The 24,880-nt window shown below is 47.4% G+C and overlaps 1 protein-coding gene across 1 annotated transcript in view; it reads right to left on the bottom strand.

The window, feature by feature from the left end:
• Positions 1 to 10,939: 10,939 nt before the first annotated feature.
• LOC144157883 (uncharacterized) overlaps positions 10,940 to 24,880 on the bottom strand; it is a 36,530-nt gene continuing 22,589 nt past the window's right edge. The window contains exons 7-11 of the mRNA XM_077688600.1: positions 19,972 to 20,143; positions 18,154 to 18,254; positions 17,150 to 17,294; positions 14,206 to 14,478; positions 10,940 to 11,359 (exon numbers count right to left, since the gene is read on the bottom strand). Coding sequence (XP_077544726.1) covers positions 11,214 to 11,359; positions 14,206 to 14,478; positions 17,150 to 17,294; positions 18,154 to 18,254; positions 19,972 to 20,143 — 837 coding nt within the window. The 3' untranslated portion in view covers positions 10,940 to 11,213. The remainder of the gene's footprint in view (positions 11,360 to 14,205; positions 14,479 to 17,149; positions 17,295 to 18,153; positions 18,255 to 19,971; positions 20,144 to 24,880) is intronic.

Genomic DNA, 24,880 nt, shown 5'->3' with positions numbered 1-24,880 from the left:
AGCATCGCTGATTGTCCGAACGAAGCTTGCAGCTAAGCCAATGCAGCGACCGAAGCTGTGTGTGTGTGTGTGCATCGCCTCCGGTGTGTTGTGGACGCGTTCGTTTCGCGATGAAATGCGACATTGTACTTCTGCGGGTGGATAGTGCTTCCCATGGTCTGGATTATCTTTCTCGAACGACGTACCACTCAACCTCGCATGGGGTATGTGCAGTGTGCCTGGCTAAAAGCCTTCTCGCTTGCGCGCCAGAGTTGTGACTTGCTGCTCGTCCCCGCAAACCGGGTGTGAGGTGAGTGCCGAATTTACGACGGGCAGGAGGAGGCAACTCATCGTCTGTCAATCGCGGTTCAGACTTGCAACGCATGTTGTGACGTTGCGTTCGTTCGAAACGCATCTCTGGATTGTTTTGAAGTTGAATAAAATGTACGCGTCAAACCCGGGCATTCGGCTCAGGGCGTTCTCTGCGATTGCACCAAAGAAGTGCCACGGGACTTTCTTTATGGTACGTACTCACGTAAGATAAAATCCACGTCGTGTTATGGCCGTGTTGCATTCAATACAAACGGTTAAGCGTTTGTTTACACTTGTTTCGTTTGTCGTAAAATGTCAAAGCACTCCGGCACTCCGCTGGCAGATCAGCCGGCGAGCCGACGCTGAGCAGACGACTCATCTCTTTGCCGGAAGTGCGTGAAAAAGCCGCCCAATAGCAGGATGTCTAGCTCATGACGAACATCTGGGAATCGATGATGTAGACATGTGAAGATGGCGGCGTCCAAAAACACGAAGGAAAGGGTGAGAAAAAAGCGACAAACTTTGCAACAAAAGTGTGGGCTTTCCGCTGCGCGTAAAAGAGTAATACTTGGCACAGGTGACGTTGGCGACCCAATCTAGCGATTGCGCTAGTTCATTTAGTGTGCTCAAAATGCCTTTCAGGGCCCCTTTAAAATCTTCGGCTTGCAAGAGGGCGAGTAGGTGCACAGCAGCCAGGATGTGACTGCATGCTGCACTGCAACCCGCGGGGCACTCGCACGCTGCCTCCACAATTGCCCCACTGTCCGTCTCAAAGGTGAGGCACACAACATAGGGCCGGCCACTTTTGTTCTGGGAGCGAAAGCAGCTGCTGAGCACATGGATGAGGCCCAACCTGGAAGAACAGAGAGAGTAACAGTAAATAGTACTCAGGGAAGAACAGGACTAGTCCGCTACAGTTTATGGTAAAGGGACAGAGCAGAAAGAAGTGGCCGCAAGGAACAGACTCAAAATGACCAGATTTTGTGTCTTGCTTAACACTGTTGCAAGGGAAATAGTCTACACCTCAAACAGCAATGATGTCGAAATTGTTTGTCAAGTTCGAGCGTGTAAGTATCTCTGTATGCTTTGTTAATGCATTTTCAGGAGAAGGAAGTTTAACATCTAAAAACCTCACCCTGGGTAATGATACCAGTACCCGCATAATCGTGTTCGTCATAACTTAAGGAAGCAATATTATGATTATCTGGAACTCACTTCCAAAACCTTTCGAGATAAACAGGTGAACATTCTGGCTATACAGATGACCCATTGAATTTAAAAAAATGTTCTAGTTCATTGAGGTCGAGGTTTTACTGTATCCGTGCACACCAAAAACATTCGCCTTAGAAACAAACAAAACCACTCCACCGCCAAAAAAGGAGAAGAACGACACACAAACAGATTTTTGCGGCGGAACATGCGCGATAAATATGAAAACACACACAAAAAAAGAAAATTCAAGGCGTATGTGTGCTTTTGTAGTTGGCTTCGCCGCAAAGCGCGATTGCTTTGCGGCAAACGTGCGGGCGGACGACCGTCACGGAAAACGGCCGAAACCTTTCCGTAAACAACTTCGCCAAAAATCATCCCTTAAATTCGATGTACAGCATTTGAAAATACCTAATCTCCCCACTAGCGGTACGGTCTGGCGATTGTCGCTTTCCTCTTTCAGGGTTACTGCAACAAGGTCCCAGCTACGCATTTGCATGCTAAACAACGGTGAACAAAGTGCTATACAAATGCTCATACCGGTTAACTCGCGTCAAGTGTTAACTCGCGTCAAACAAAGAAGGATTTACTTACTGCGAGTCGCACGTGTTTGTCCGCACCAATGAAGGCGAGCAATGCGCTTCAGTGGCTTGGCGGCATGCCCTGCTCCGCTGCCGCTCGGGTGGGTCTTTGGCGCGGCACCCCGAGAGGTATGAGTCTTCAGACACAGTCGGCAGCGCAGACAAGTCCTTCGTCCACAATCCGCGGTCGGGAGCCGGAAAACGCCGTCCAGTTTGAGCCATACCGCATTACGGTCACCTACTCTTCCACAGTAAACAATACGAGACTTCGCGATCGGCGCCCGTACCAATATGGCCGACGGTCTCGTTTACATCAGTGTTGCTAGATCACCAAGCAATTTCGCATAAGGTCTATTGGCTATAACATTTGAACTACCCAAGATAAGAACATTATAATTTCTGCAGAACAAAAAAGAATGATTGGCGGTTCTCAAAATGTAAGAGAGAGAGAGAGAGAGAGAGAGACAACCTTTAATAGAAAAGGATGACCACTGGTCACGATGGGGGAAAGGAATGGGGAGGGAGGGTAAGAGAAAATAAACAAATAAATGCTGGTCGTTCTCAGTAGACTCAATAACTGGGCCAGTTCTTGTAACCTGCACTCATGGTCCAGTTCATGTTGTTCGCAATAGGGTTTGTGCACATACACCAGTTCGTTCGGCGGAGGACCCGCTCAAACAACCCGTGCCAGACCGCTTTTAATTGAATAAACCGCTGTCTCATATAATAGTTGTGCATCAGTTTGTTAGATGAAAATGTAAGATGAAAACAATGGTACCTACAAAAACGCCTTTTTAAAGGTGGTGACAAAAATTATACAAACCTCTTCTGCCGCCCCTGCTACATAAGTCATCGTCTTTTACCCGCCGCCCATGATGTTCATCCCCTACCATTTCCGAAGTGGCAATGGAGGTTTGTTTACGATTTCATTTTTCATGGCGTTCGCCATGCTTGCATGCCATGTGTGGGTAACTCCATGACATTGCAACCCTTGGCTCGCGTATGGTACTTGAAAAAAAATATACTTTGCAAAGAATTTGTTGTGAACCATGAATGGACCGCCCGGCGCGGAAGTGTCACTGTCAGGGCGCATGTACGGACAATGCGCCGAAGTACACGTCTTGCCGTGTCCGGTGACGGTAGCGTGTAAGGCACGATGATGCTGCCCTGTCGCCCTGGCACCACGGGCACCGTAAGTGCCCCCGTCACATTCATCATCAGTAACTCCATGACATTGCAACGTTTGGCTAGCGTATGCTACTGCATAAAAATGTAGTTTTCAAAGAAGAATTTTCTGTGAATCATGGATGTACCGCCCGGCGTGGAAGGTTCACTGGTTGGGTGCGTGTACGAATGATGCGTCGAACTACACGCCTTGTCGTGTGCGGTGACGCCTGCGTGTAGGGTACGATGATGCTGCACTGTCCCCCTGGCACACCAGGCACTCTAAGGGCTCCCGTCACATTAATCGTTGTCTAAAGCATTGCCAACCATGCAGACCATGACGTTTTTTCGAACGCGTTGAAATATATGGTTGACAGTCGTTCCAAACCGGGGTGCAGATACGGACAATGAAGCAAAACACCCTGGGACAGGGTTGGCCAGTCCGGTGGTGCCACCTGGCAGTGGCGTTAGGAAACCCATGGAGTTGCGCAAACACGACCACTGCCAGAAGGTACCACCATATCCAATTATTCTGGAGCACCCGGCCTCTACAAAGATAACGAACCCCAGTATGTATCTGTCAGCGCCCCATGCTTTGCATTTCTGCAGTGGCTATTATTTCATTTGCTATCGCAAAAATGAAGCATTCATGTGATTTTCCATAAAGAAACACTGCAAAGATCACCTGAAATATCACCTGAAAGTGTCTGATGCTTTGCCTTAGATGCCTTGAATGTTTCGTTTTGCCTCAATAATTTTGAAACGTGTGAGCATTGCCCCCGGACTTCGATGTTTAGAAAGGGCGCTGAGTATATACACGCCTTATTAAACCTCTACAATAATGTGAGCCGGGCAGCTGAAGGGAGGAACAGACAGAGAGAGGCAGTCCGAAATTACGCCGTTCACGTGGCCCAAGAAATACTATCGTCATTTAAAACAGTAACTGTAGTGCCACCACAAAAAAAAAACAAAAAAAAACAGGAGGGTCATTAGTCGCGAAAACTTATCGCTTCTTGATTTGGTTGGGAGTCGAGACTCTCGTAGCCGAGTGAATCGCACAACAAGGTTTACCGTGATAGTTCAGACTTATCGCTGACTTCGGAGCCTGAAGCGTCCACCGCGGAAACTGCTCATGCGGAGCTGTGCTGATCAAGCAATGTTGAGGACCTCACAAGAGAGATGCGTACCATACCGCGTGTCTTAACTGACCTACCGCTTTGTCCACTGTGCGCTGCTTCAATTGCGATGGCGTCGACATAGTGCACAGCACGGCGGTGGTTTGGCGCTTAAAAGTTTTCAATTTTATCAAAAAATAACGGGCACATCGACGATTTTTTGCAATACCTTCCCATTACCGGATGCAATGAGTTCTAACTTCGCAATATCGAGCAATGTTTTTGATTGAACTGCAAGCAAAATTGTCGGTTCTAGAACATCACTTACAATTAGCTGAAAATTCCAATTATGCGACTTCGAATTATCCAACGTCATATTTAGGTTAATTTTCTGTTCGGTCCATAACACCTTTTAGCTTTTCTTATTGTCCAAATTTTTTCAATTGTCACTGATGCTATTTTTCAGATGCCTATTTTTAAAACCAGGCCTCACTAGCCCGGGCCAGAACTTTGGCTTCTCTCAATTTTCAGCCAACCTCTAGTCTATGAAATATGTTTGTTTCTTAAATATTGTTATGAATGGGCCAGCCCCGCAGTACTTCCCCGCATCACTCCTCGGCTGTGCGGCGAAGCCACTCGTGCGCCTTCGAAAACAGGCGCAATCATGTCGGTGACAAGTGGCGACAAGCCGCGTCAGACGCTTCGCTTTGAGCGCATTTCCAAAACTTCGGCGGCTCCCTGCGAGGCCCGTCTCCACGCTCTTCAAGGACACAGAGACCCCGTCGATCGCAACGGAGTCCTCCTCTCTCCCCTCTCTCGGACTCAACGTGCGCGGAGGCTACCAACGGCTTACGAACTCTGGAAAGAGTGTTGTGCGTGTTCCCACTTGTTGCGTTTGACCGTTATCGCTTTTGGGTATAAATAGAGCTGCCCAAGCGTTGTAAACCATTCCTGTTAGAGCAGCGAATCGATGTTGTCGCTCTGCTCGAGTCCTGTATTGTAACCTCGCCGGTCGGGGCATTGTTCTTTGGCTTCGGCTCACCTCTCGCTATGAAGTAAACAGTTACGTTAGCCTACGGCTTCTGGACTTCTTCACGGCTGCAACAGCGGCTGGCCGCTCGCATCATAGACGCTACCACTCGTATGTCGGAGGCCACGGAGCTCGGATCGGGTGCCCCCACCCGGTCGCAACAACTGTTGGCAGCGGTGGGATGGCAACTTCGTAACACCTGAAGCCAGCGGTGCGAGACCCAACACCACGGACGTCAAGGCGGCTTCGGACTTCGCAGAATTCACGGCGGTCAAGCGTGAGTGCGGGACTTTTCTTCACTGAGTTTTACCAGGCTTCTGAGGATAGCTGGTAGGGCGTGTGTTTTTGTCGCGTGGGTTATTCGCGCAAAACATTTTTGGAGCAGTGGGAAAGCAGTACTATGGACCGGCCATGAATTTGAAGGCGTTGAAAAAACCGCAGTTATTGGAGCTTGCAAAAGAGTTGCGCCTGGATGTTACGGACGCGCTGAGAAAGCCAGAGCTGATACAGGCTATACTCGCTGTCGGGGCTGACGATGAGGAGCTGTCGGAATGCATTGAGCTGATCAATGGCAGAGAGACCGCGAAACGTCAGGCCGCCGAGGCAGAGGCTGAGGCTGAGCGCCAGCGTGAGGAGCTCGAGAGGCAGAAACGACAGCAGGAACGCGAGGAAAGAAAACGACAGCACGAGGCAAAGATGCGATGGTACGACCTCGAATTCGAGCGCCTTGAACAGGAAAGAAGGGAGCTCGAGGGAGAGAGACTCCAACGGGAGAAGAAGAACCTAGAGCACAAAATTCAACTCGAGCAGGAAGAAGCGAAGCCTGTGTTTGAATTGTTGCTCGAAAAAGACCTCGTTGTCGAGAAAATCACCGTGCCAGCGCTGCCAGCAGCAGACGCTCGGGAGCTCGAGTCGGAGGGGACGGTTGCGGCCCATCAGCGTGTCAAGGTTGCTGAGAGAGATAACGACGGCGCATTAGCTCACACTGTCGGCAGAGGCGGCAGAGGGCAGTGCGTGTTCACTGAGTGCGAAAATATGTCGGCGTTTGTTTCGGAGATCTCGGCAGAGTGTTCGGACAGTTCAAATTCGCGGGGAGCCTTGGGAACGGCTGCTGACGTGAACGGGAACACTTCGCGAGATAGCGACGTTTCGTAGGAATGCGTAAACGATGAGGTTTCCGAGACGCCGCAAGAGTCCGCTGAAACGGAGGTTGTTCCTTCGGACGGTAGTGAAGAAACGAGCGATGTGGTGGTAAAGCCTGTAGCCGAGGCAGCGAACGGTTTGCACGGTTCAGTTGGTAGAAATGACGATCTCACCACTGAGCAAGCCGATTCCGTTATGCCACCAGCTCAGGTAGCTGACCACGAGCAACGGCCAGCCGAGCTCGTAGAGATTCAGGTGTCTGGGGCGGCTGAGCCGTCTTTTGAGACAGGGCAGCTTGGATCTAGTGTAGGCTTGACAACCGCAAAACAGAACGAAAACACCCTTCGGTGTTCGCTTGCTTAGGCTGTCGCCGAAAGCGCGAGGGGCAACGAGGTAGTGACTGTTCGAAGCTGCCAGGTGTCTAAAGAGCGGCTCGTGGCCTTGTTACTCCCAGCTGATGTTCCCGACGATAGGCCAATGTGGGCTAAGCTAGTTGAGATTTCGGTGGCGCCTGTGGCTGAGCCGAAGTCGGGAACCGACCAGCCTAAAGGAGAGAACGCAAACGCGTTCCGGCGTTTGCTTGCCGAACGCGTTCGCGAAAAGGCGAGCAAGAAGGATAGAGGGAAAACTTCCGGGCGTACTTGTGGCGCATGTTTTAATGCGAGCACGCCGAGGGGCAAGGCCATGAGCTCGCATCGCGCCAAGGGAACGCCGCCTCCTAGGAGGAGTGCGCGCCTTACGTTCGAACGCTGGAAAATCTCGTTCGCTCCTCCGCGCGCTTGACCTTTGTCGAACAAGACGACCGGTGTCTTTTCACGCGGTCGCAGCAGTCTCTTTCAGAGAACGGGCGCACCTAAAGTGCGATACAAATTGGGGAAAGCTCGGAGCAATGATGAGAGCTCGAATCGCAGCTCTCAGCGCGAGAAGTGGCTTGTAGACGCCTGACTTTCTCAAGTTCATTGTTTTTCCTGGAGCAGGTTTCGCCCTTTACGATTACATTTTTTTGTGTGTGTGGGACATTTCCAATCACGCGAAATGTCACCTTTCAGGTTTGTCACTTGTCTAAAGTACTGCTGGGCAAAAATATAACTAGAGTAGTTATTCGCGTACTTTTTCGCAACTAAAAGCCTGGTAGATCTTCAGTGTTGATTTGTCTTCGCACTTGCCGGCGATGCGGTTGTGTCTTCCTGTGTTGTTCTGTTGCTTGCCTGACCAAGCCAGAGACGTTCTTGGGGAGCCACTACTCGTCCAGTGACCCGCCCGGTGAAGCTCCAGCACGGTGTCGTACAGCCAAGGCCTGGAGTCGAGCGTCTGCCGAACACTTCACTTCGACAGCATCCCTCCGGACAACGGTTGCAGACCCTTATCCATCGGGATCTCGGACCCCCTACGAGAAGCTGTTACGAATGGGCCAGCGCTTAGTACTTCCCCGCATCACTCCTCGGCTGTGCGGCGAAGCCACTCGTGCGCCTTCGAAAACAGGCGCTATCATGTCGGTGACAAGTGGCGACAAGCCGCGTCAGACGCTTCGCTTTGAGCGCATTTCCAAAACTTCGGCGGCTCCCTGCGAGGCTCGTCTCCACGCTCTTCAAGGACACAGAGACCCCGTCGATCGCAACGGAGTCCTCCTCTCTCCCCTCTCTCGGAATCAACGTGCGCGGAGGCAGGGGGGTAAAGCGAGCTCCGAGACCGTACGAATCGTGGGCGCTGACATGATACAATTCTCATGGTTGCCAGATCAATTCTATTCAGTCCTCTAAACAGTTGTTCCGTAATTATTTAACTAAAACAAAGAACTGAAGCAAAATAGTTACAAATAATTGTCTCAGTAATTAAACTAGCTCTATAAAAAAACTATTACTGTAACTAAGCTTTAATTAGCGAACAAAGAGTAAGTGCGTAGTTCAGTTTTGGTTTCGATTTTCGTTAAGTGTGCTAGGAAGGGGCGAGGCCCTTGCGCCTGACTTGCGAAATGTGTGTATGCTGTCTCCAGCTCAGATCTGCGTGCGTGCAAAACGTGTACAACTGGAACAACTCGGATGCACGCGCTGAGCAAGTGCCTTCCCGGGCGCTCGCGAGGCTGTCATTCATTTCTTCACGTCAAGCATCCTATCTATCTCCCCTGCACCGACGCCGGAACAGCGATTCCGATCTGACCTTGACTACCGCAAGTTCACTACAGGCTACGGAGTGGAAGCGATCGTTTCCGTTGGAAGAGAAATAAAAGGAGCTTTTATAATCGTTCCGTTCCAGTTGTTTTATTCATGGAACTTCTTACAGCTCTTCGTGCTTCGAACTTTTGCGCAAACGTTCGTAAAGGTAGAACGAAAAAATGGGTAACGAAATGCGGTTTCTTTTTAAATCAGTCACAATAAGAATGTTCTCTCCCCGCGCGCTCTGTGCAGCCCATTCAGTCCCGCAAGCTTTCCCTTTGAAATGGCGGAAGGCAGCTAGAGCTTGACGAATACAGACAGAAAGGAAAACGGGACACGCCGCTGACTATTTCGCATACTTCTTTGGCATGCATTCTGCCACGCCTGCGATCAACTGCGCTCTTTCGCTACTGTGCTTCAAAGGGACCGCGATTCACCGGCAATATCAGCGTTGGCCCATGCGATAACGTTTTTTTTTCTTGGTGTCAATAAAGGCTCCACATTCAGCTAAAGTCACAGTTCACTTTACTTCATTTGAAAAACATTCAGCGACGCGCAAAATGTCACAGAATGGCAAATAAAGCGGCACAGCGCAAAAATGATCGGAGATCATGACGGAGATTCATTTTTCTGTGCGCCCCAGTACGGATCAGCTGATTCCTTGGCGTCCTCGCGCATGCGATCAGTCGCATTCAAGCTTGCGCGCAAGTGTTGTGTGAGCGTTGCCACATCTTGCTCAAATAGACTCAGTACAGCCGGTAAAACGCTTGTCTATAACAGCGATTTCAACTTCAACCAGCTACATCCGAAAAGTGCCGAAACATACTCGTTCCAAACAAGTCGGAGGCAAAAGCGAAGGGCTAAGACTTCAGAATTCCGCAGTAGTTTTATTCAAATCCCGCTCCGGCGGGGCAGGATAGGGCTGAGAGTACGAACGCTGTGTTATAGACAAGCCTTTTACCGGCTGTACATATAAGTCACACGCTGAACCGAGAACACGTCGGTTACCTACCCACAGGAGATAAAACCACGCAATGCTGTCGACGCCGCCTGCACAAAATACGCCTGGCCAGCGGTCCGCCATGTTACAATTAATCCCGGCATGCTCCGCCACAGAACAGGGAGGATTGCTTCGATAGCCGGACGCGGAAACGACACAGTAGCACGTTGCCAGATTACAACCCATCGCTTTCGGCGTTTTTAGTAACCAAAAGCTCAGCTGGCAGCCTTCAAATTGTTGTATCATGTCTGCCACTGTGTGTCGTACGGTTCCAATGCATTGGCTCAGCGGCGCGCTTTCCCTCTAGAGTAAGTATATTATCTCTATGCGCGGAGGCTACCAACGGCTTACGAACTCTGGAAAGAGTGTTGTGCGTGTTCCCATTTGTTGCGTTTGACCGTTATCGCTTTTGGGTATAAATAGAGCTGTCCAAGCGTTGTAAACTATTCCTGTTAGAGCAGCGAATCGATGTTGTCGCTCTGCTCGAGTCCTGTATTGTAACCTCGCCCGTCGGGGCATTGTTCTTTGGCTTCGGCTCATCTCTCGCTATGAAGTAAACAGTTACGTTAGCCTACGGCTTCTGGACTTCTTCACGGCTGCAACAACGGCTGGCCGCTCGCATCATACACGCTACCACTCGTATGTCGGAGGCCACGGAGCTCGGATCAGGTGCCCCCGCCCGGTCGCAACAATATTTAATCCCCAGACACGTTTACCGTCTCGAAAGAGACAGTGTAAGTTGCGGTGAGCTGGTGGTTAAATAAGCAGATAAATCTCCCGTTCCTGTTCTTTGCCTTTTCTCATCCCGACAAAAGCCGTTTGAACAGTATCTTGAATTTGTTGTATGTCAACACTGGCTGTTCCTTCAGTGCAAGGTTCCCCATTGTTCAGTATTGAGGGTAAACATTGTCCAGCACTGGCAAAGTAATAGCATGTACCCAAAAAACATTTTGTGCAAACTCCTGTTGAACGTAGGAGGTAAATGACCAAACTTTGTGGCAAAAACGATTTGAAGCCAAGGTTGCTGTTCTAGAACGAACGCGTACAGTTTCAGGGACAATTGTGCGTATTGTGAAAGGTACTAGGGTTATTTTAAGCTGAAAATGACTAAACAATGAAGCTCTTTGAAGTTTATCTTTGCACCTTGTCAGTTCAGGCGTGCACCAGCGGCTTCTCCCAGCGTCAAATTTAGAAATTCCCGCCAGACCTGTGAGCACGGGAAAGAAATGGTGGATAGCATAAAAATAAGAAACTTGTTGCGCAACAAAACGTTTTTTTTATTATGTGCCAACACCATCCTACATGGTCTTTAATGGAACCTACAAAGTTAGTTTCCACTGCAACTTAATGAAAATAAGTTACAAAGGCAGCGTACATTCGGTTTTAAGTCCGCTCATACGATGTCTTGTAGCCAGGAAAGCGTTTCCATTTATTATAACACACGTATTATGTTCCCACCACTCGTGCAGTACAAGTAACAGGACAGCTGTTCCCCCTTCCAGTGAGTTAGCATGTCCTGCCGCAGGGCTATTTCTCCTTAGGACGTTCGGCTCCCGCATTCCGAAGATAGTCTTCCTTAAGTTGACGGCGGTTGGGTTTTCCCGTGGGAGTTTGTGGTATGACGTCCACGAACTCTACGCCACCGTGAAGTCGCTTGTGAACTGCAACAAGATCTGCCAAAAAATAAATATTTTGTGTTAGCCGACGTAACATGTGACAAAGTTCGCTTGTTTTTACATGAGTTAATGAAACGGATCAATTTGACCTTAATATGCATACATTTACGCTCTGCACAAATGGGCAATCAATCGTCTTTTCTTCAGTGCGCATAAAAACGCTGGTCTCACTAAAGAATGATAAGTCCCATGAAATACATCCAACGCATTTTGTTCATGCCGACTATTTCTTGCCGTGTTGATTGTTGTTATATGCCTCGCGAATCACATTCATTTAAAACATTTCTAATGGACAGTAAAGAAATATTATGCGCAATGAATCCGAAGCCGTGACGCGTGTGGGACGCGCGAAAGTGCATCGGAGAGTAGGAGAAAGGGTTAGGAAGAAGATTGGTCGTTGAAGCACAGCAGGTCGTTGTCTTCTTCAAGTTGCCAAATGACGCTACCTTGTGCGTCGGTCCATGGTGCCGGCTCGGTTACCTCCGCAGCATTGGTATCAAAAGCTAGGAAGGGTGGTTTTGTAGCACTGTCGGGAGTGTCCAAATGAGCAGAGGCTTGCATAGAAAGCCACCATATTTCACCTTCATTCGGAACAGCACCGAGGAAAGTGAGGAGTGAGGTTTTAGCAAGGTTACAAACCACGAATAACGGGGGCCAGATACAGCCTCAAGGAGCTGGCAACCTCTCGACGGGGGAAAATATAAATTTAATTCTTCTATAGGCAGCGAGAAACCAGTAACCCTTAGGTGAGGGCCCTCTGATGATAGCGTACTGATTAGCAATTTTATCAAACGATTACAACTGCTTTCCGCAGTCGACTTATTCGCAGTTTTGTCAAACCTATATAAGTGGTTTTTCTTGATTCTTAAGCACAGAGCAAAGGAGTCCAAGTACCGGTGAAGCCAAGTTCCCAACTATGTTGCAAGATGGCTGCAACGACTTTGAAATCTCTAGCTACATATGTCTTCCGAACTCCATCACCTAGTAAAGCTGTCTGCTTAGAACCCTGGTTTTAAACAAGAACAAACGTAAACGAAAACTGCTGGTAACGTTAAAGGAAAAGTCGGTTGAAATAGACAAGCTTGTTTTCGTGCACCAACCGTAATGGTGGTCATCGGCCACCGCAGCACACACACGCAAAGATATATTGGGTAATTTCTGGGCTAGCCGCTCATCTGTGTACCCGCAAGCGCAAACCTCAGCCCTTCTGGCGGCTCATACAGCCACCACATACAAATTCAGCTGGGCCGACGAAAGTGCCTGAACTACGGAGGGCACCTTTGTAATAAAAACGAACTGTGGTCCTGCCCCATTGCTAAAGACGGCAGGGCCACACTGTCTTCGGTTCTTTTCTAGCCCACCTTCTTCCGACTTCATTGCAACAATGAGTTGGTGCGCCTCGTCACCTCTGGGGATGCTGGTAGGCAGCCCAATTCGCCCGTATGCTCGACATGCCAGCCACGCACCAGCAGCCCCTACCTAAAGACCGTCCACCAGACACCGCGGCTTCCTTTATCTTCCCCGTTCCAGAAGGCCGTTTAGCACTAGGACTTAAAACTTCAAAATAAAGTTTTCTCTGTGTTTCTTTCTCTTTTTCTGTCCACACCATACTGCCCCAGATGTTTGTTAACCGCGTAGTAGTAAAGTATAACGGTTTGCTTGATTGAAGTCGTATTTTTGTGAACAGCATAGGAGAAAATTATAACGTTTTGCTTGATTAAAATCGTATTTTTGTTTTACGTTATTGCTTGAGTGAAGAAAAAAAAAACATTAGAAAATGTAACGAACAATCATTTCCGGCTGTGCCGCATAATCGAGTAATGTACATGATGTGTATGCATTCTCAGAAAATACTCAGCCTCCAGAAAATCATTCCCGTCGTTCCTGCCCGGTGTAGGCGCCTTCTACGACAGATTTCACGTTTCTGGGTGGAAACAACACAAGTAGTGTAGCCTTTTTTTCCCAGGCAATCTTAGTTGGGCTGTTTTTATGTGCACCTTGTTGGTATATGACTTCATTGTCGCCTTAAAAACCCTATTGCATTTCCATGGATATACTACATTGCCGCCACACATGGCACACCTACCGTTTTGTTTCACTTCTTTACAGAGCGACCATGCAATAAATATTCTTTGTGCTTCACCTCACGAATACTGTTTTCTTTTTTTCTTTGTCCTCTATTTCGTAAAATATATTCCACGAACCCGAAAAAGCTTCGACACCCGTCAATTTCAAAGCCGATCGTCTGTCACCTCCACAAAATGTATCTCGGGAAAGCAAACAGCCATTCGTCGTCTTATTAATATTAAAAACCCTATTCACTTATCCACTTTGTCCGTACGCAGAAGATAATGTTTCGGTTTCCGAAGAAACAGCCATCACAGTCAAATAAAACCTGGACATGAAAAGAGCGCGTGGACAAACTGATAAACAACGTCGCCGCTCGATATGCCTGTACGTCACCGGACTGAAAAGATATCGCTCATTCCACATGTATAATGACGTCGATGTGCACACCTTTTACTCCCACAAGGCCAATTTTTCCGGCTCCCTATTCGCAAAACTGGTCAAGATTCAGTATGTACAACTGAATGAAGTACCAAAAATTGTTTGGTGTCTAGCGGCTCACTCAGGGGTCTTCCTCAATAAAGCTCTGCGGTATTATTTTGATTGGAAACGTATTTGGTTAATTCTAATTTCATTGGCGAGTGTGACCTTGGTATGTTCCCGGCAGCCGCAAGCGGCCGCAATTTAATCCTTGATTTTGTACCTACCCAAGTTAAGGTTATGGATTACCCACCTTTCCGCGCAGCAATCTGAACCGATTGGGTATGTCCACTTACTTTCGATGTATTTAACGAATTCTAGCTGCTTCGTCTCCTCTTCCTGGGGCGTTTTTGGTCGAGCCTCAGCCTTAAGCACAATAAAGGCCCTCGGTGCCTCTCCGTAAGTGCTATGAGGGACTCCTACGACGGCAGCCTGCGCGACGTCTGCGTGGTCCTGAAGCAGTTCTTCGAGTTCCGCTGGTGCCACCTGAAGGTCCATGCACTTGACGAAGTCCTTGATTCTGTCCAAGACGTACAGCTCACCACGCGCTGAGTAGTAGCCCGTGTCGCCTAGAAAAGAACTAGACTAAGGATGGACTCCTAAACAACAAAGCATCCCTCATATTTGACTACAGTGCATAAACAATGCTTGCTATTTGAGCGGCTTTGTAGAACTCCGGCGCCTACGGGAAGTGCGTCAGGGCAAAAATAAAGGCGGAGGCATCACTTCAGCGTCTGTATTCCCTGGGGAACCTCAGAAACCACCCACTGAATCCAACATTCGGCCTGCCCTGTTGCTACGGATGTTTAGGCTGGCATCATGTCTTTACTAAGGCCCCGTGATTGAAGATGTTAAACATTCTCAGTGCTTACCTAATACCCCAAACCTAGTAGCACTGCGGAACTGCGTTACACAGTACTGTTCTGGGTCCTTATCGCTGAAGAAGCTATAACTACTTTAAATAAACTCTCCAACGCTGCGAGAAAATTTTTCACATATTGTTTCGCACCTGGACGGAACGAGGAAGTTGCAGTTATCGCCACCACTCAGGGGTACTGCGTGTATTGAGCGTAGAGCAGATACGTCGCGCATTTTCTGCTTTTTTGTTGTTGTGGCTTTCTTGAAAGTGGCTATCGAGTGCGTGTATTGCTGAGAGTGTAATAAAACCGGCCAATATCCTTGATATAGATTTACTGACAAACACTCATGCGGTAAACAAGTGCCAGGACCAAAATACAGAGAAAGATATTTTAGGAACGTTTATACATTGTCTCATGGGCGTAGAGCAGCAATGTTTGTTCAGTTAAACCTGGATTTACCGAAGTCTACAAAAATTCCAAATTTTTTGTTTCATCCTTGTTTTCTTTGCATGCAGGTTTCGAGTTAGGGTTCATGTGAGGGAAGCAGAAACGCAGCCCAAATTACATAGACCAGTCGGGGTTAACTCAGCCTTTAAGGATTTATGTCATAGTAAAAAGCCGTGTGATTTGCGCATGCTGTTTCCCCATTAAGTTATACAGTCACTACACGGCACTCCAAAGAAGCAAGCTTACTTTCCCGCGTGTTCCCAAACGTAACTTAGGAATTACTTTTGACTTTTGACGCTTTTTGGTGCCTCAACGCGTTTCAAGGACCAAACTTGTGCCGAAAGGGCGCCTTTTTATGAAGTTGAGGAACTTGAGGCTCTTTTGTGCACTCAAAACTGGAGAGATGATGATAGATAGGACACTGTACCGGGTGCGACGTTCTTTTTTCTCGCCAGTGTAGATGGCGTTTAAAATTGCGAGCTTCTCTTGAAAGGCAACACTTTTCGTTTTCTGGCATCAGAAATCATCTACGAAGGGACACCACAGATTGCAGTGGAGAAACGCGACTACACGCCGACAGGCAGGTCTAGCACCTAACCAACACCACGCTCACACGTTCCAACGCAGTGTAGTTTGCGGTGCGGGCGAAATTATCTAGAATAATGCATGCCTCCTACCGTTTTTTTTTTTCAAAAAAGCGCAAAAAGCAACGACTCGTCAGTGTATCTCCAGCCGATTCTTGAAGAAAAGTGCACAAAAGAATGACTGATTAGCTTAGTGAGGTTGTTACACCAGGTTAACCTTGGCAACGCCTTCGTTACATATAGGTCGCCAACACATGCGCTTAAACGAGGCTGGCAACGGGGAATTGAAAAAAGTCGTTAAATCCAGGAATTCATTACATACAGGTTCTCTACATCCAGGTTTAACTGTATCACGCTCTTGTCGGCCCCTATGTGTAGTGGCGAATGCGCTGGTTCAATACGTTCTGGAAGTGCAAAGATTTATCAAAAAAGCAAAGTGATGTTGCAGGATCCATTGCCGGTGGAGAAGCAGCGTAATTGTATACGCCGATATCGGATAGTTTTATACAGAATTTTCTGTGAGTTCAGAGCCTCCTAATTTAGAGACGGGTGACCTCAGTCCATGTTTTCTGTGAATACTTTTGTTACTACTGTCTATAGTTATAACCGGAGTTTTTTTCTTCTACAAGTGTTTGCGAATATATGTTAACCTTCAATGTCAAAAAGTGCTTCTTTAGGCATCGTTGTAATATTTGCTTACTTCGAATCCAAACAATGCTTCGCCTTGTATGCAGAAGCCTGCTCCTTACCGGTGCGCGTCTTTTTTTACACAATCTTACCCGGGCAATGAAATGCTAGGGAAATGCATCAGCGCATGAATACTCGCGTTCAGTGACAAGACAAGCACTGCTAAATTGTGCACGCTTAAAAACGCACATCGTTTTTTCGTTCATGCGTTTTACATTCAGATTGGTTGGCTTTATTTTGGAAAAAAGAGAAGAAAAACAGTGCCTAAACTTTTCTTCCTATAAAGTCTGAATAAAGTCGTCTTTTTCAATTTGGCAAAAGCGCAGCAAGGGGTCCCAATAACTGCTGTCATTCCTATGATGAAGGGTATAGTATTTTTCCCAGCCCAATGAAGGCCTATAGATTGCATTTGAGTGCGTCGTTTATTGACATAAAGGAGTACTAATTTCCCGTGTAATTTATAACGTTATATTTCATTTTAGAATGATGTGGGCCAATTTCGGAAAGAAACACGCTAAAAAAATTTTGCGAAAGCGTTATGGATAAAAAGCACGGCAAATCGTCCATGTTATTAAAAAGTGAAAACGATGCCACCACAAATGAATCTGGTACAATAATAAAAGGCAAACAAAAAAACCTGACGGAAAGAAAAAAGTACTGACCTGATTTGACGTAACCTTCTTCGTCGTATATTTCCGCCGTTGCCTCGGGGTTGTCGAGGTAGCCTTTGAAACAAGTTGGACCTTTGATGCATATCTCTCCACACTGCCCGGGTCCAAGCTTCTTTCTTGTGTCTACATCCACCACCTGTCAAAATCAATAAGGAATCAACGCGCATATTAAAGATAGCTTTCTTGCTTATTAATTTTGAATTTTGCTGTCCAAGTTTATGTATTGGCGTTGCAGATTAATCCGGTCATCGGTAGTTTAATTTTCCCCTAGGGATTTAAGCATTATAGATATGCATTTCAGAAACTCCAATAAATTTCCGTTGAATTGCACACCTTTGTCCCCATCTCCTTTACTTGACGAAGAAGAAATTTTTTAATCTGGTTTTCTGTACTATAAAGACAACCTGATCCTCACTGACTACAGTATGTTCATCACTAAATCTCTTGCGTCTGTTTCGACAACTTTCGTTTAAGGAGCTGTCAAGTTCTTAGGTTACATTGCGAGCACTCCACGTTTAACAGTTGTGGTAAAAAATGCATCTTCAGGAAAAAGGAACAAAATAAAGGAATACCCCTTCCCGGCCGGATAAGCGCTTTGACGTTTTTGCCTAATTTCTGTGTTGTACTTTGAAAGTTTCCCCATTGTAACAGGATAAGAATAATTTTGGAGCTCCAGAAACGTTCTCGTTAACGTTAACGTCAACCGTAGGTATAGTTGTATCATTGACAGTATCAGGGATTGGACCTTGATGTTGCAGCGAAGATTTAGGTTAACGCCATACGCACGCACGAGCCTTTTGCCTCTCGCTCATATACTTATAAGTACACCAAGAACTTTGGAATCAAGCTTTGACGGTAAAGATGGCGAATAGGTGCTACTCTGCATTACAAAAAGGAGTGTGTTCTCTATGTTGTGCAAACATAATACTATTGCAGAATCCTGCAACTTACTTCATGTCACCGAAACGGCGTCAACAAATGAAACGACCCTTTACCTTAATGCTGACGCATGGTTCGGGTGTGCCTGCGGTTTTGAAGTCGTGGCACATCCCTCTGGTGTAAGCGATAGCGCAGGAAACCTCGCTCAGACCATAACCTGCGATGTGGTAGAAAAAACCAAGTGAATACTTATAAGAAGTGAAAAATATTTATGGCAGTACATGTGTGATGTATACAAGCTATAGCTTACATTTTAAGCATTTACATATCAGTATTTGTTGGTGGTGAGAACTGTGGCGGCACTAAAACAACAGCGTTAACGGCCCGGTAAGTGATGAGACATCTGCTCTGTGAATGGACCGTTTAAATCCTCCGTGTAATGTTTTTATTGCTATCTTAATCACAGTTTTTTTTTCAGCCCAGTACGAAGGGTGAGTTCAGTACATGGCGAATCGTTCTGCTTATTCGAAGCAATCGTTTGCCTCAATTCGCGATTAATTTAAACCAAGCGTAGATGTGGCCACTTGCGTCTTCCACAGGATCTTTCGCCTGCACGTATTGCTTCCACACCTACTCCGACGTGGTGTATTGATGATCTTCATTACGGCTTGCGCAACCGCAAACACCGCTTTCAAAGCATAGCTTGTGCTGCAATCTCATCAAAACTTTAGATTTCAGCCTTACACTTTGCAAAAGCAGTAGCGGGATACCAGTGAACCACAATTCGATCCGTGAAAACAAATGACGGCCGCAGAGGCGTTCTTGCCCTTTTCCGCTTTACGGTACACCTGGCCATTGCTACAAGTGAACTAGCTCAAGCACGCTTGTAACGTTATCACAAAAGCACAGCTGTATTTCGCATCCTTTCACATACCACTCGTTGAAAGAAGCAACAGACATTTTTGTCCTTGAAAAGTATAAAGTTCAAACTCTTATTCATGACCAGTAATGCCAAGTTTAGTATTGCTCGAAAAGTACTTTTAGTACCAGTTTCACCCAGTGTGGAGTCCGCTGAAACAGGGGAGCTGCGGAGATTGAGTTAGCTTCGGCTTCTTTTTCGTGCGTACTCTCAGAGTCGTCTTCGCGGACAATTGCCATTTAGCTTGTTTCCGCATAAGTCCGGTAAAAAACAGTTGCTGCCATTTTCTGCAACCATACTCCCACCTTTGTTGCCCTTGCATTTCGAGCAAACAGTAATTTCTCAAGGTCTGCAACTTCAGTGTGGGCTAACTCATTATGACAGGTAAATGAAAATAGGCATAATGATAGAGTTGTCCTAGCGGCTAATTTTCACGACTTTGTAGTAACATTGTCATAATTGTCATTTTATTGTCATAATTCTCGTAATTGTCATTATTATTGTCACTAATTGTCATGAAATTGTCATAAGCGGTTAATTGTCATAAATAGCACAAGAGCTAGAGCCGTTTCCTCGACTCATACTCCTCCCTTAGATTCCTGTGGAGGCCATGCCTGCTAAAAAACCAAGCTTCCATTGATTTTCTTAAAGTCCATTTCATCTCTAAGCACAAATGGTTGTCTGGGTAGAACGATAAGCACAAATGGTTGTCTGGGTTCTAGAGGACCGATAATTTCAAGGATAGGTTGATAGCAGTGTAAAGGCTTTACGAACGCCCTTTATCTTTACTTATGGTGCAAGAGCTGAAGGGCGATATTGCGGGGAGGCTCATTCGATGAAACGGTGAAAAGTAAGAGGTCGGGTTAGCTATCACGGTTGAAGAGCTTCAGCTGATACGATTTGCACGTAGCATTTTTGATAACAATCAACAATATGAAATCCGGGTCTAATTCACCCGTATGTCACAAAGTGGTTCATCCTACTTTGATGTACTCACTGGCGTTCAGTTTCTTACCGTGGTAAATAATACAGCCAGAAAATATCTCCGCAAGACCTCTCATGACTTGGGCTGGGATGGAACTTCCGGCAATAAAGATGTTTCGCAAACTGCTGATGTCCAAACCAGGTGGCAGTCCTTTTTGTACAATGTGTAAACCGTGCGTGGGGTACAGCAGTAAGTTTGTCACCTAAAAGCGGACACATAAATTTGGGGTTAGTTTGTAGCCCATAATAGTGTGAAGCTTTTTATCGTGGTTTGCATAAACTATATGCGGTTTAATCCATCATTAGTTTCAGACTCGTTCTCAACCCTACTTAAAATAAATTTTCAGTTCACCTTACCAACGACGAGCTTGCGCCCTTGCCCAAGCTCGTACTTAAAATAAATTCTCAGTTCACCTTACCAACGACGAGCTTGCGCCCTTGCCCAAGCTCGTACATATACTAAAAGAGCTAAAAACTGAGTTTCCCTGTCGTGCCCAATGTTTTTAAAGAATGGGCGCCTCTTATTTTTTAACTTTAAAATTACAAATCGCTTTTAACCTTCACGGCGCCAAGTCCGTAAAATTCACTCAAAATACATCAAAACCCCAGAATGCTCTACGTGTCACATAATGAGCATTCGAAACATCTTCTGCGATGTGAGAAGTCGTCATATATAAAAAGTCCTTTAACAACTGATGTTATAATTTCTGTTGAAATTATTGCTATCGTTTTGTTCGTATTTTCGTTTTATGTATGGAAGTTCGATGCTTTTGTATCTAAATTTATATTGCTTCAAGTGAGCCTCCCGTTAATAGTAAAACCCCGTTAAATCGGACCCCGTAAACTTGTAAGTTCAGATAATGTGGCGTCCCTACACCCTCCCTTCAAAAAAGGCACATTGCCCTATGGCCACGGACTTTCATTATTTTGGTGTATATTTACGCGCGCACCACTTACTATGGGCCAACGCCTTCTCGAAACGTCGGCCGCAGCGCACCGTCCTTCGCTCCAATTCTCCCTCCCCTTCTCGCTATGAAAGATGCGAGAGTACACGCGGCCTGTCAACCCATGCAATGCCGTACTCCTGGCGGCCTACGGGTCGTACTGGCAATGAAGCTACGGATGCTCTCGCTGTTTTGGGAGAATTTGCTATAATTCCCCTCCCAATACTCGTGCCTTTGGCCGGGTCGTTGCACGTCCGAAAAAAGTTCTTTCCGCTCAGCAGTCCGCCAATATACAAGCTAGCATCACCGACTTTTTGCATAGTAAAGATGCTCACAAAAGACTTGTAAGTGTGCTGTTTTTCTTGTTTTGTTGACAACTGGAGATTCAGATAATGCGTACATTTTTTAACGACATCGACATCTCACCTATAGAGCTTTCAGAGTAGAAATGCTTTATTTTTATCTTTTCAACAAGCACTTTTTTCTCTGCGGAAAACAACAACAACAACACTGTAAAAAGTTTTCAAGAGACGCGAAAATACAGCCACTCAGTTTTTTTATAAAAAAACTACTTCACAGAATGAATATTTCCTAAAGGGCCAAAACAGCTTCTTCACTTTGGTCTTATTACAGGCTAGTTCGGCTTCGTTGCCTACATAAAACACTTGAACATTTTACCGGACGCTTATCATATTTATATCTTGAAACACACTGTGGATAAATCTACGATACAGGTTTCATCGACCAGAAAAAGCAATGGACGCTACTTGAACACCATCATTGTTTATCATGGACTTTGGGTTATTTCACAACGAAAGTATTGAGTTGCGCTGTAATTTTCAGTCAGGCACGGCAGCGTTCTATCCTTATTCTATTCGTAATAGGAATACAGTAAAAGCTCAATAATTCGAACTCCCTTAATTCGAACTGACGCCATGGTCCCGGGACAGCCCTGTATATTTCAATGCGGGAAAACTCTCGATAATTCGAACGCGTCGGTATCCAGATCGGTTAATTAGAACTGGGATCCCCTGGTTTCCATCGCTCCCCACAGAAGAAGTGGGCCCAGAGTGATTACAATGTAGTGGAAACCCAAACTAAACCAAGTTTAATCGGGATGCAAAAGAACGAACAATAAAAACTGCCATGTCGGTAGCCACTGTGCCAGAGCATGAGCTTTGCGCCCGCATCTCGCAGAAAAATACACACCCGCGTCCATCGTCTGCTGCGTGTCAACCCGATTATCGGTAGTGGCGCGAACAGATATATTGTTACGTGGCGGCAGGATACGAAAAATAAACGATAATGATCTATTTACACTATTTAAGATCCGCCATGGCAGAGTCCGCTCTGTCTGCACGCCCGGTTTTTAGATGCGACGCATCTCTTGCTCTGAGGCATGCCCCTCCTGCGTCGGCGTCGGCGGCGTCCGCACGCCACGTGCGCATGCGCGACTCTTCTTCGCTCTTCTTTCCGGTAGCTGTGCGCAACACTCTCACTCCGTCTCATTATCATAAACAACAGCTGCGTGCACGCGCTTCGCTCGCTTCGCTCCGCTCCCGTCGCGCAAGTGCGCGCATGCGCGGCTCTCCTCTGCTGTCTCCTCTCCTTCAGGCGCTGTGAATATAAAGCGGGTAGCGCGCTGCGGCGGTTCAGTCAGCGCTCGCTCTCGTTCGATTTCGCGTCACCTTGCTTGACGACTGCGTGCTTGACTTGATTCTTCTGATGAAGACGTGATGGAAGCGACGGTCCCTCCAGCGAGTGGTGTGACACAATCCAATACCAGCGTCACTCCAAACTCTAAAGTAAAATTACGCCCATCTTTCCGCGTATGAGAACACTCGCATGTGATGGAAATGCATCATGCGCGTTCACAACACGTTTCACCCATTTTAGAGAATCAACCCAACGGAAACACCAATTGAACCCCCCGATGCGTCGCATCACACCAGGGTTCCCTAGCGGGAAGATGGGCGTAATTTTCCTCTTCGTCTTCGACGCCGGGCTATGGCGCCATGGGACATTGTCCACCCGTCCCGTGACACTAGCCCCGCCGGGTAAAGACGACCGTCCCGGTCATGCCCACAGTGCTATGCGTCGAAGGTCGTGTCGTTGATTTCCTTCGCTGTTAAAGTATAGGATCGGTCGCTCGGCCTTGTCATAGCAGTGCTCGAGTGCAAACAGCAGTGGTTCACGCGGCTGCTGATGAATGGGTTGAACGCCATTGCAGAATACGGGTGCTGTACGGTTGGAGGTGCCTGTGTGAAGTTAAGCTTGGTAATTGGGGCCTCTCAATCGGGCAGCTCGAGGGAGCTCCTGGTCCACAAGCTGTTACACCAGTGCCTCCATTTCTTTGCGGCAAAGCTTTTTCCTTCGCGCAGAACCCGTCGGAAGAAATAAGCAGCGAGCTCGATGATGTCGACGCGCAGCCGGAAAGTTTTGACGTCGACAGCTGCAGTGAGGATGAGATGCGATGAGTATAGCGATGAGTATAAACAGTGAAGTCCGTGCCGCCACTGACGACGATGATGTTCTTGATGATGCCTGGCCCTACAGTAGCGATGTATTGAAGGCAGAAGCCAACCATCTGAGGAACTCAAGCCACGTCGGACGAGAGGGCTGGGGACGCGGCATCTTCTGTTCGTCTGGTTTCGACTGATAACGTCAAATCTTGATCGGCTGCTCATGGGCTGGGGACACGGGGCGGGGGACGTGGTCGAGTACTGGTCGCTGTGGGCTGGGGCTGTCCGGCAAGGTCAACCATCCCTCAACGGTTGCGCCCAGGCCGAGACGATGCGATGCAGAGGCCAGGATGAGGATTACCCCGCACACTCCACCAAAATGTTACGTGGTGGCAGGACACGAACAATGAACGATAATGGTTTATTTGCACTATTTACAATCCGCCATTACAGAGTCTGCTCTGCCTGCACGCCCGTTTTTTCCTCTTCGTCTTCGACGCCGGGCTATGGCACCGTGGGGCATTGTCCACCTGTCCCGTGACAACATTATTAATCGCACTCACGTTATGTGGTGGCGCTCCACCTGCCCTCGCGCACTTCGCATCACCGGAGGATCAAACCCCGGCTGCGAACGGCGCGCATAAGTGCGACGCTGCATTTGGATGCCGTCGCGGATGTCGACGCAAGTGCACCCTCACCGTATCCACGAATTTACGTCTGGTAGGTGGCCTCTAATACTTGGCTGAGTACAAAAACCGAATAATTTATTTGAAGAAATGCTTGACGCGTACGCCGATTTAGCGCTAGCTATATCGTGCACTAAATGTTTCACCCTCCGCAAAACAACTCATCTCTGACATTAGAGCGCGGCGGCTGGGAATCAGCTGATCTGCGGCGAGGACTTCATATCCATCTGGCAATAGGTAGATCGTATGGTTCTGCACTCAACCGTACTTGGCGTGGAGGTATTACTTTGCGTTCAGTGGGCAACAGTGTGGAAATGATGCAGTTCCTGCTGTCAAACGGACCACTGCGCTCAAGCTGCAACCTTTGTGCCACGACCGACTCACACTCGCTCTTACTTGCGCGCAGATGCAGGGGTTGAATTGCAGAAGGCTGTCGCACTCATGAGCGGAGCCATGACTTTTTGCGAAACTAACGCTATCGCGGTACAACCGACTATCGAATCACTCGCACGCCTTCACGTCTCGGCCCGCGGCCTACCTGGCCGCCATGAAGGCATGGGGGAGAAGAGGGATGCCTGATCTGAGGGCTATTGCGGGCCGTGCGCGCAACGTCGCCTTGGCAACAGACGCTTGGCCACGGATATGGCGGCGCACACACATGGTTGCCTGCATGCATTCCATGCCAGTGAATACCTCCTGTACCCTACAAAAACATGGAATATAAGTGTTTAAAATAAGTGTTAATAAGCAAAGTACACAGAGTTACTATAGCGGTGCAGACACATAAAGTCTTCATAACCATGTCCGCGTATTGTAGTACAGAGCTGACTTCTACAGCCACAGATGTT

Source organism: Haemaphysalis longicornis, unplaced genomic scaffold (assembly GCF_048455015.1).
Source record: "Haemaphysalis longicornis isolate Haplotype H1 unplaced genomic scaffold, Haemaphysalis longicornis Haplotype H1 scaffold_10, whole genome shotgun sequence".
Taxonomy (NCBI): domain Eukaryota; kingdom Metazoa; phylum Arthropoda; class Arachnida; order Ixodida; family Ixodidae; genus Haemaphysalis; species Haemaphysalis longicornis.
This window is presented reverse-complemented; position numbering and strand designations above follow the sequence as displayed.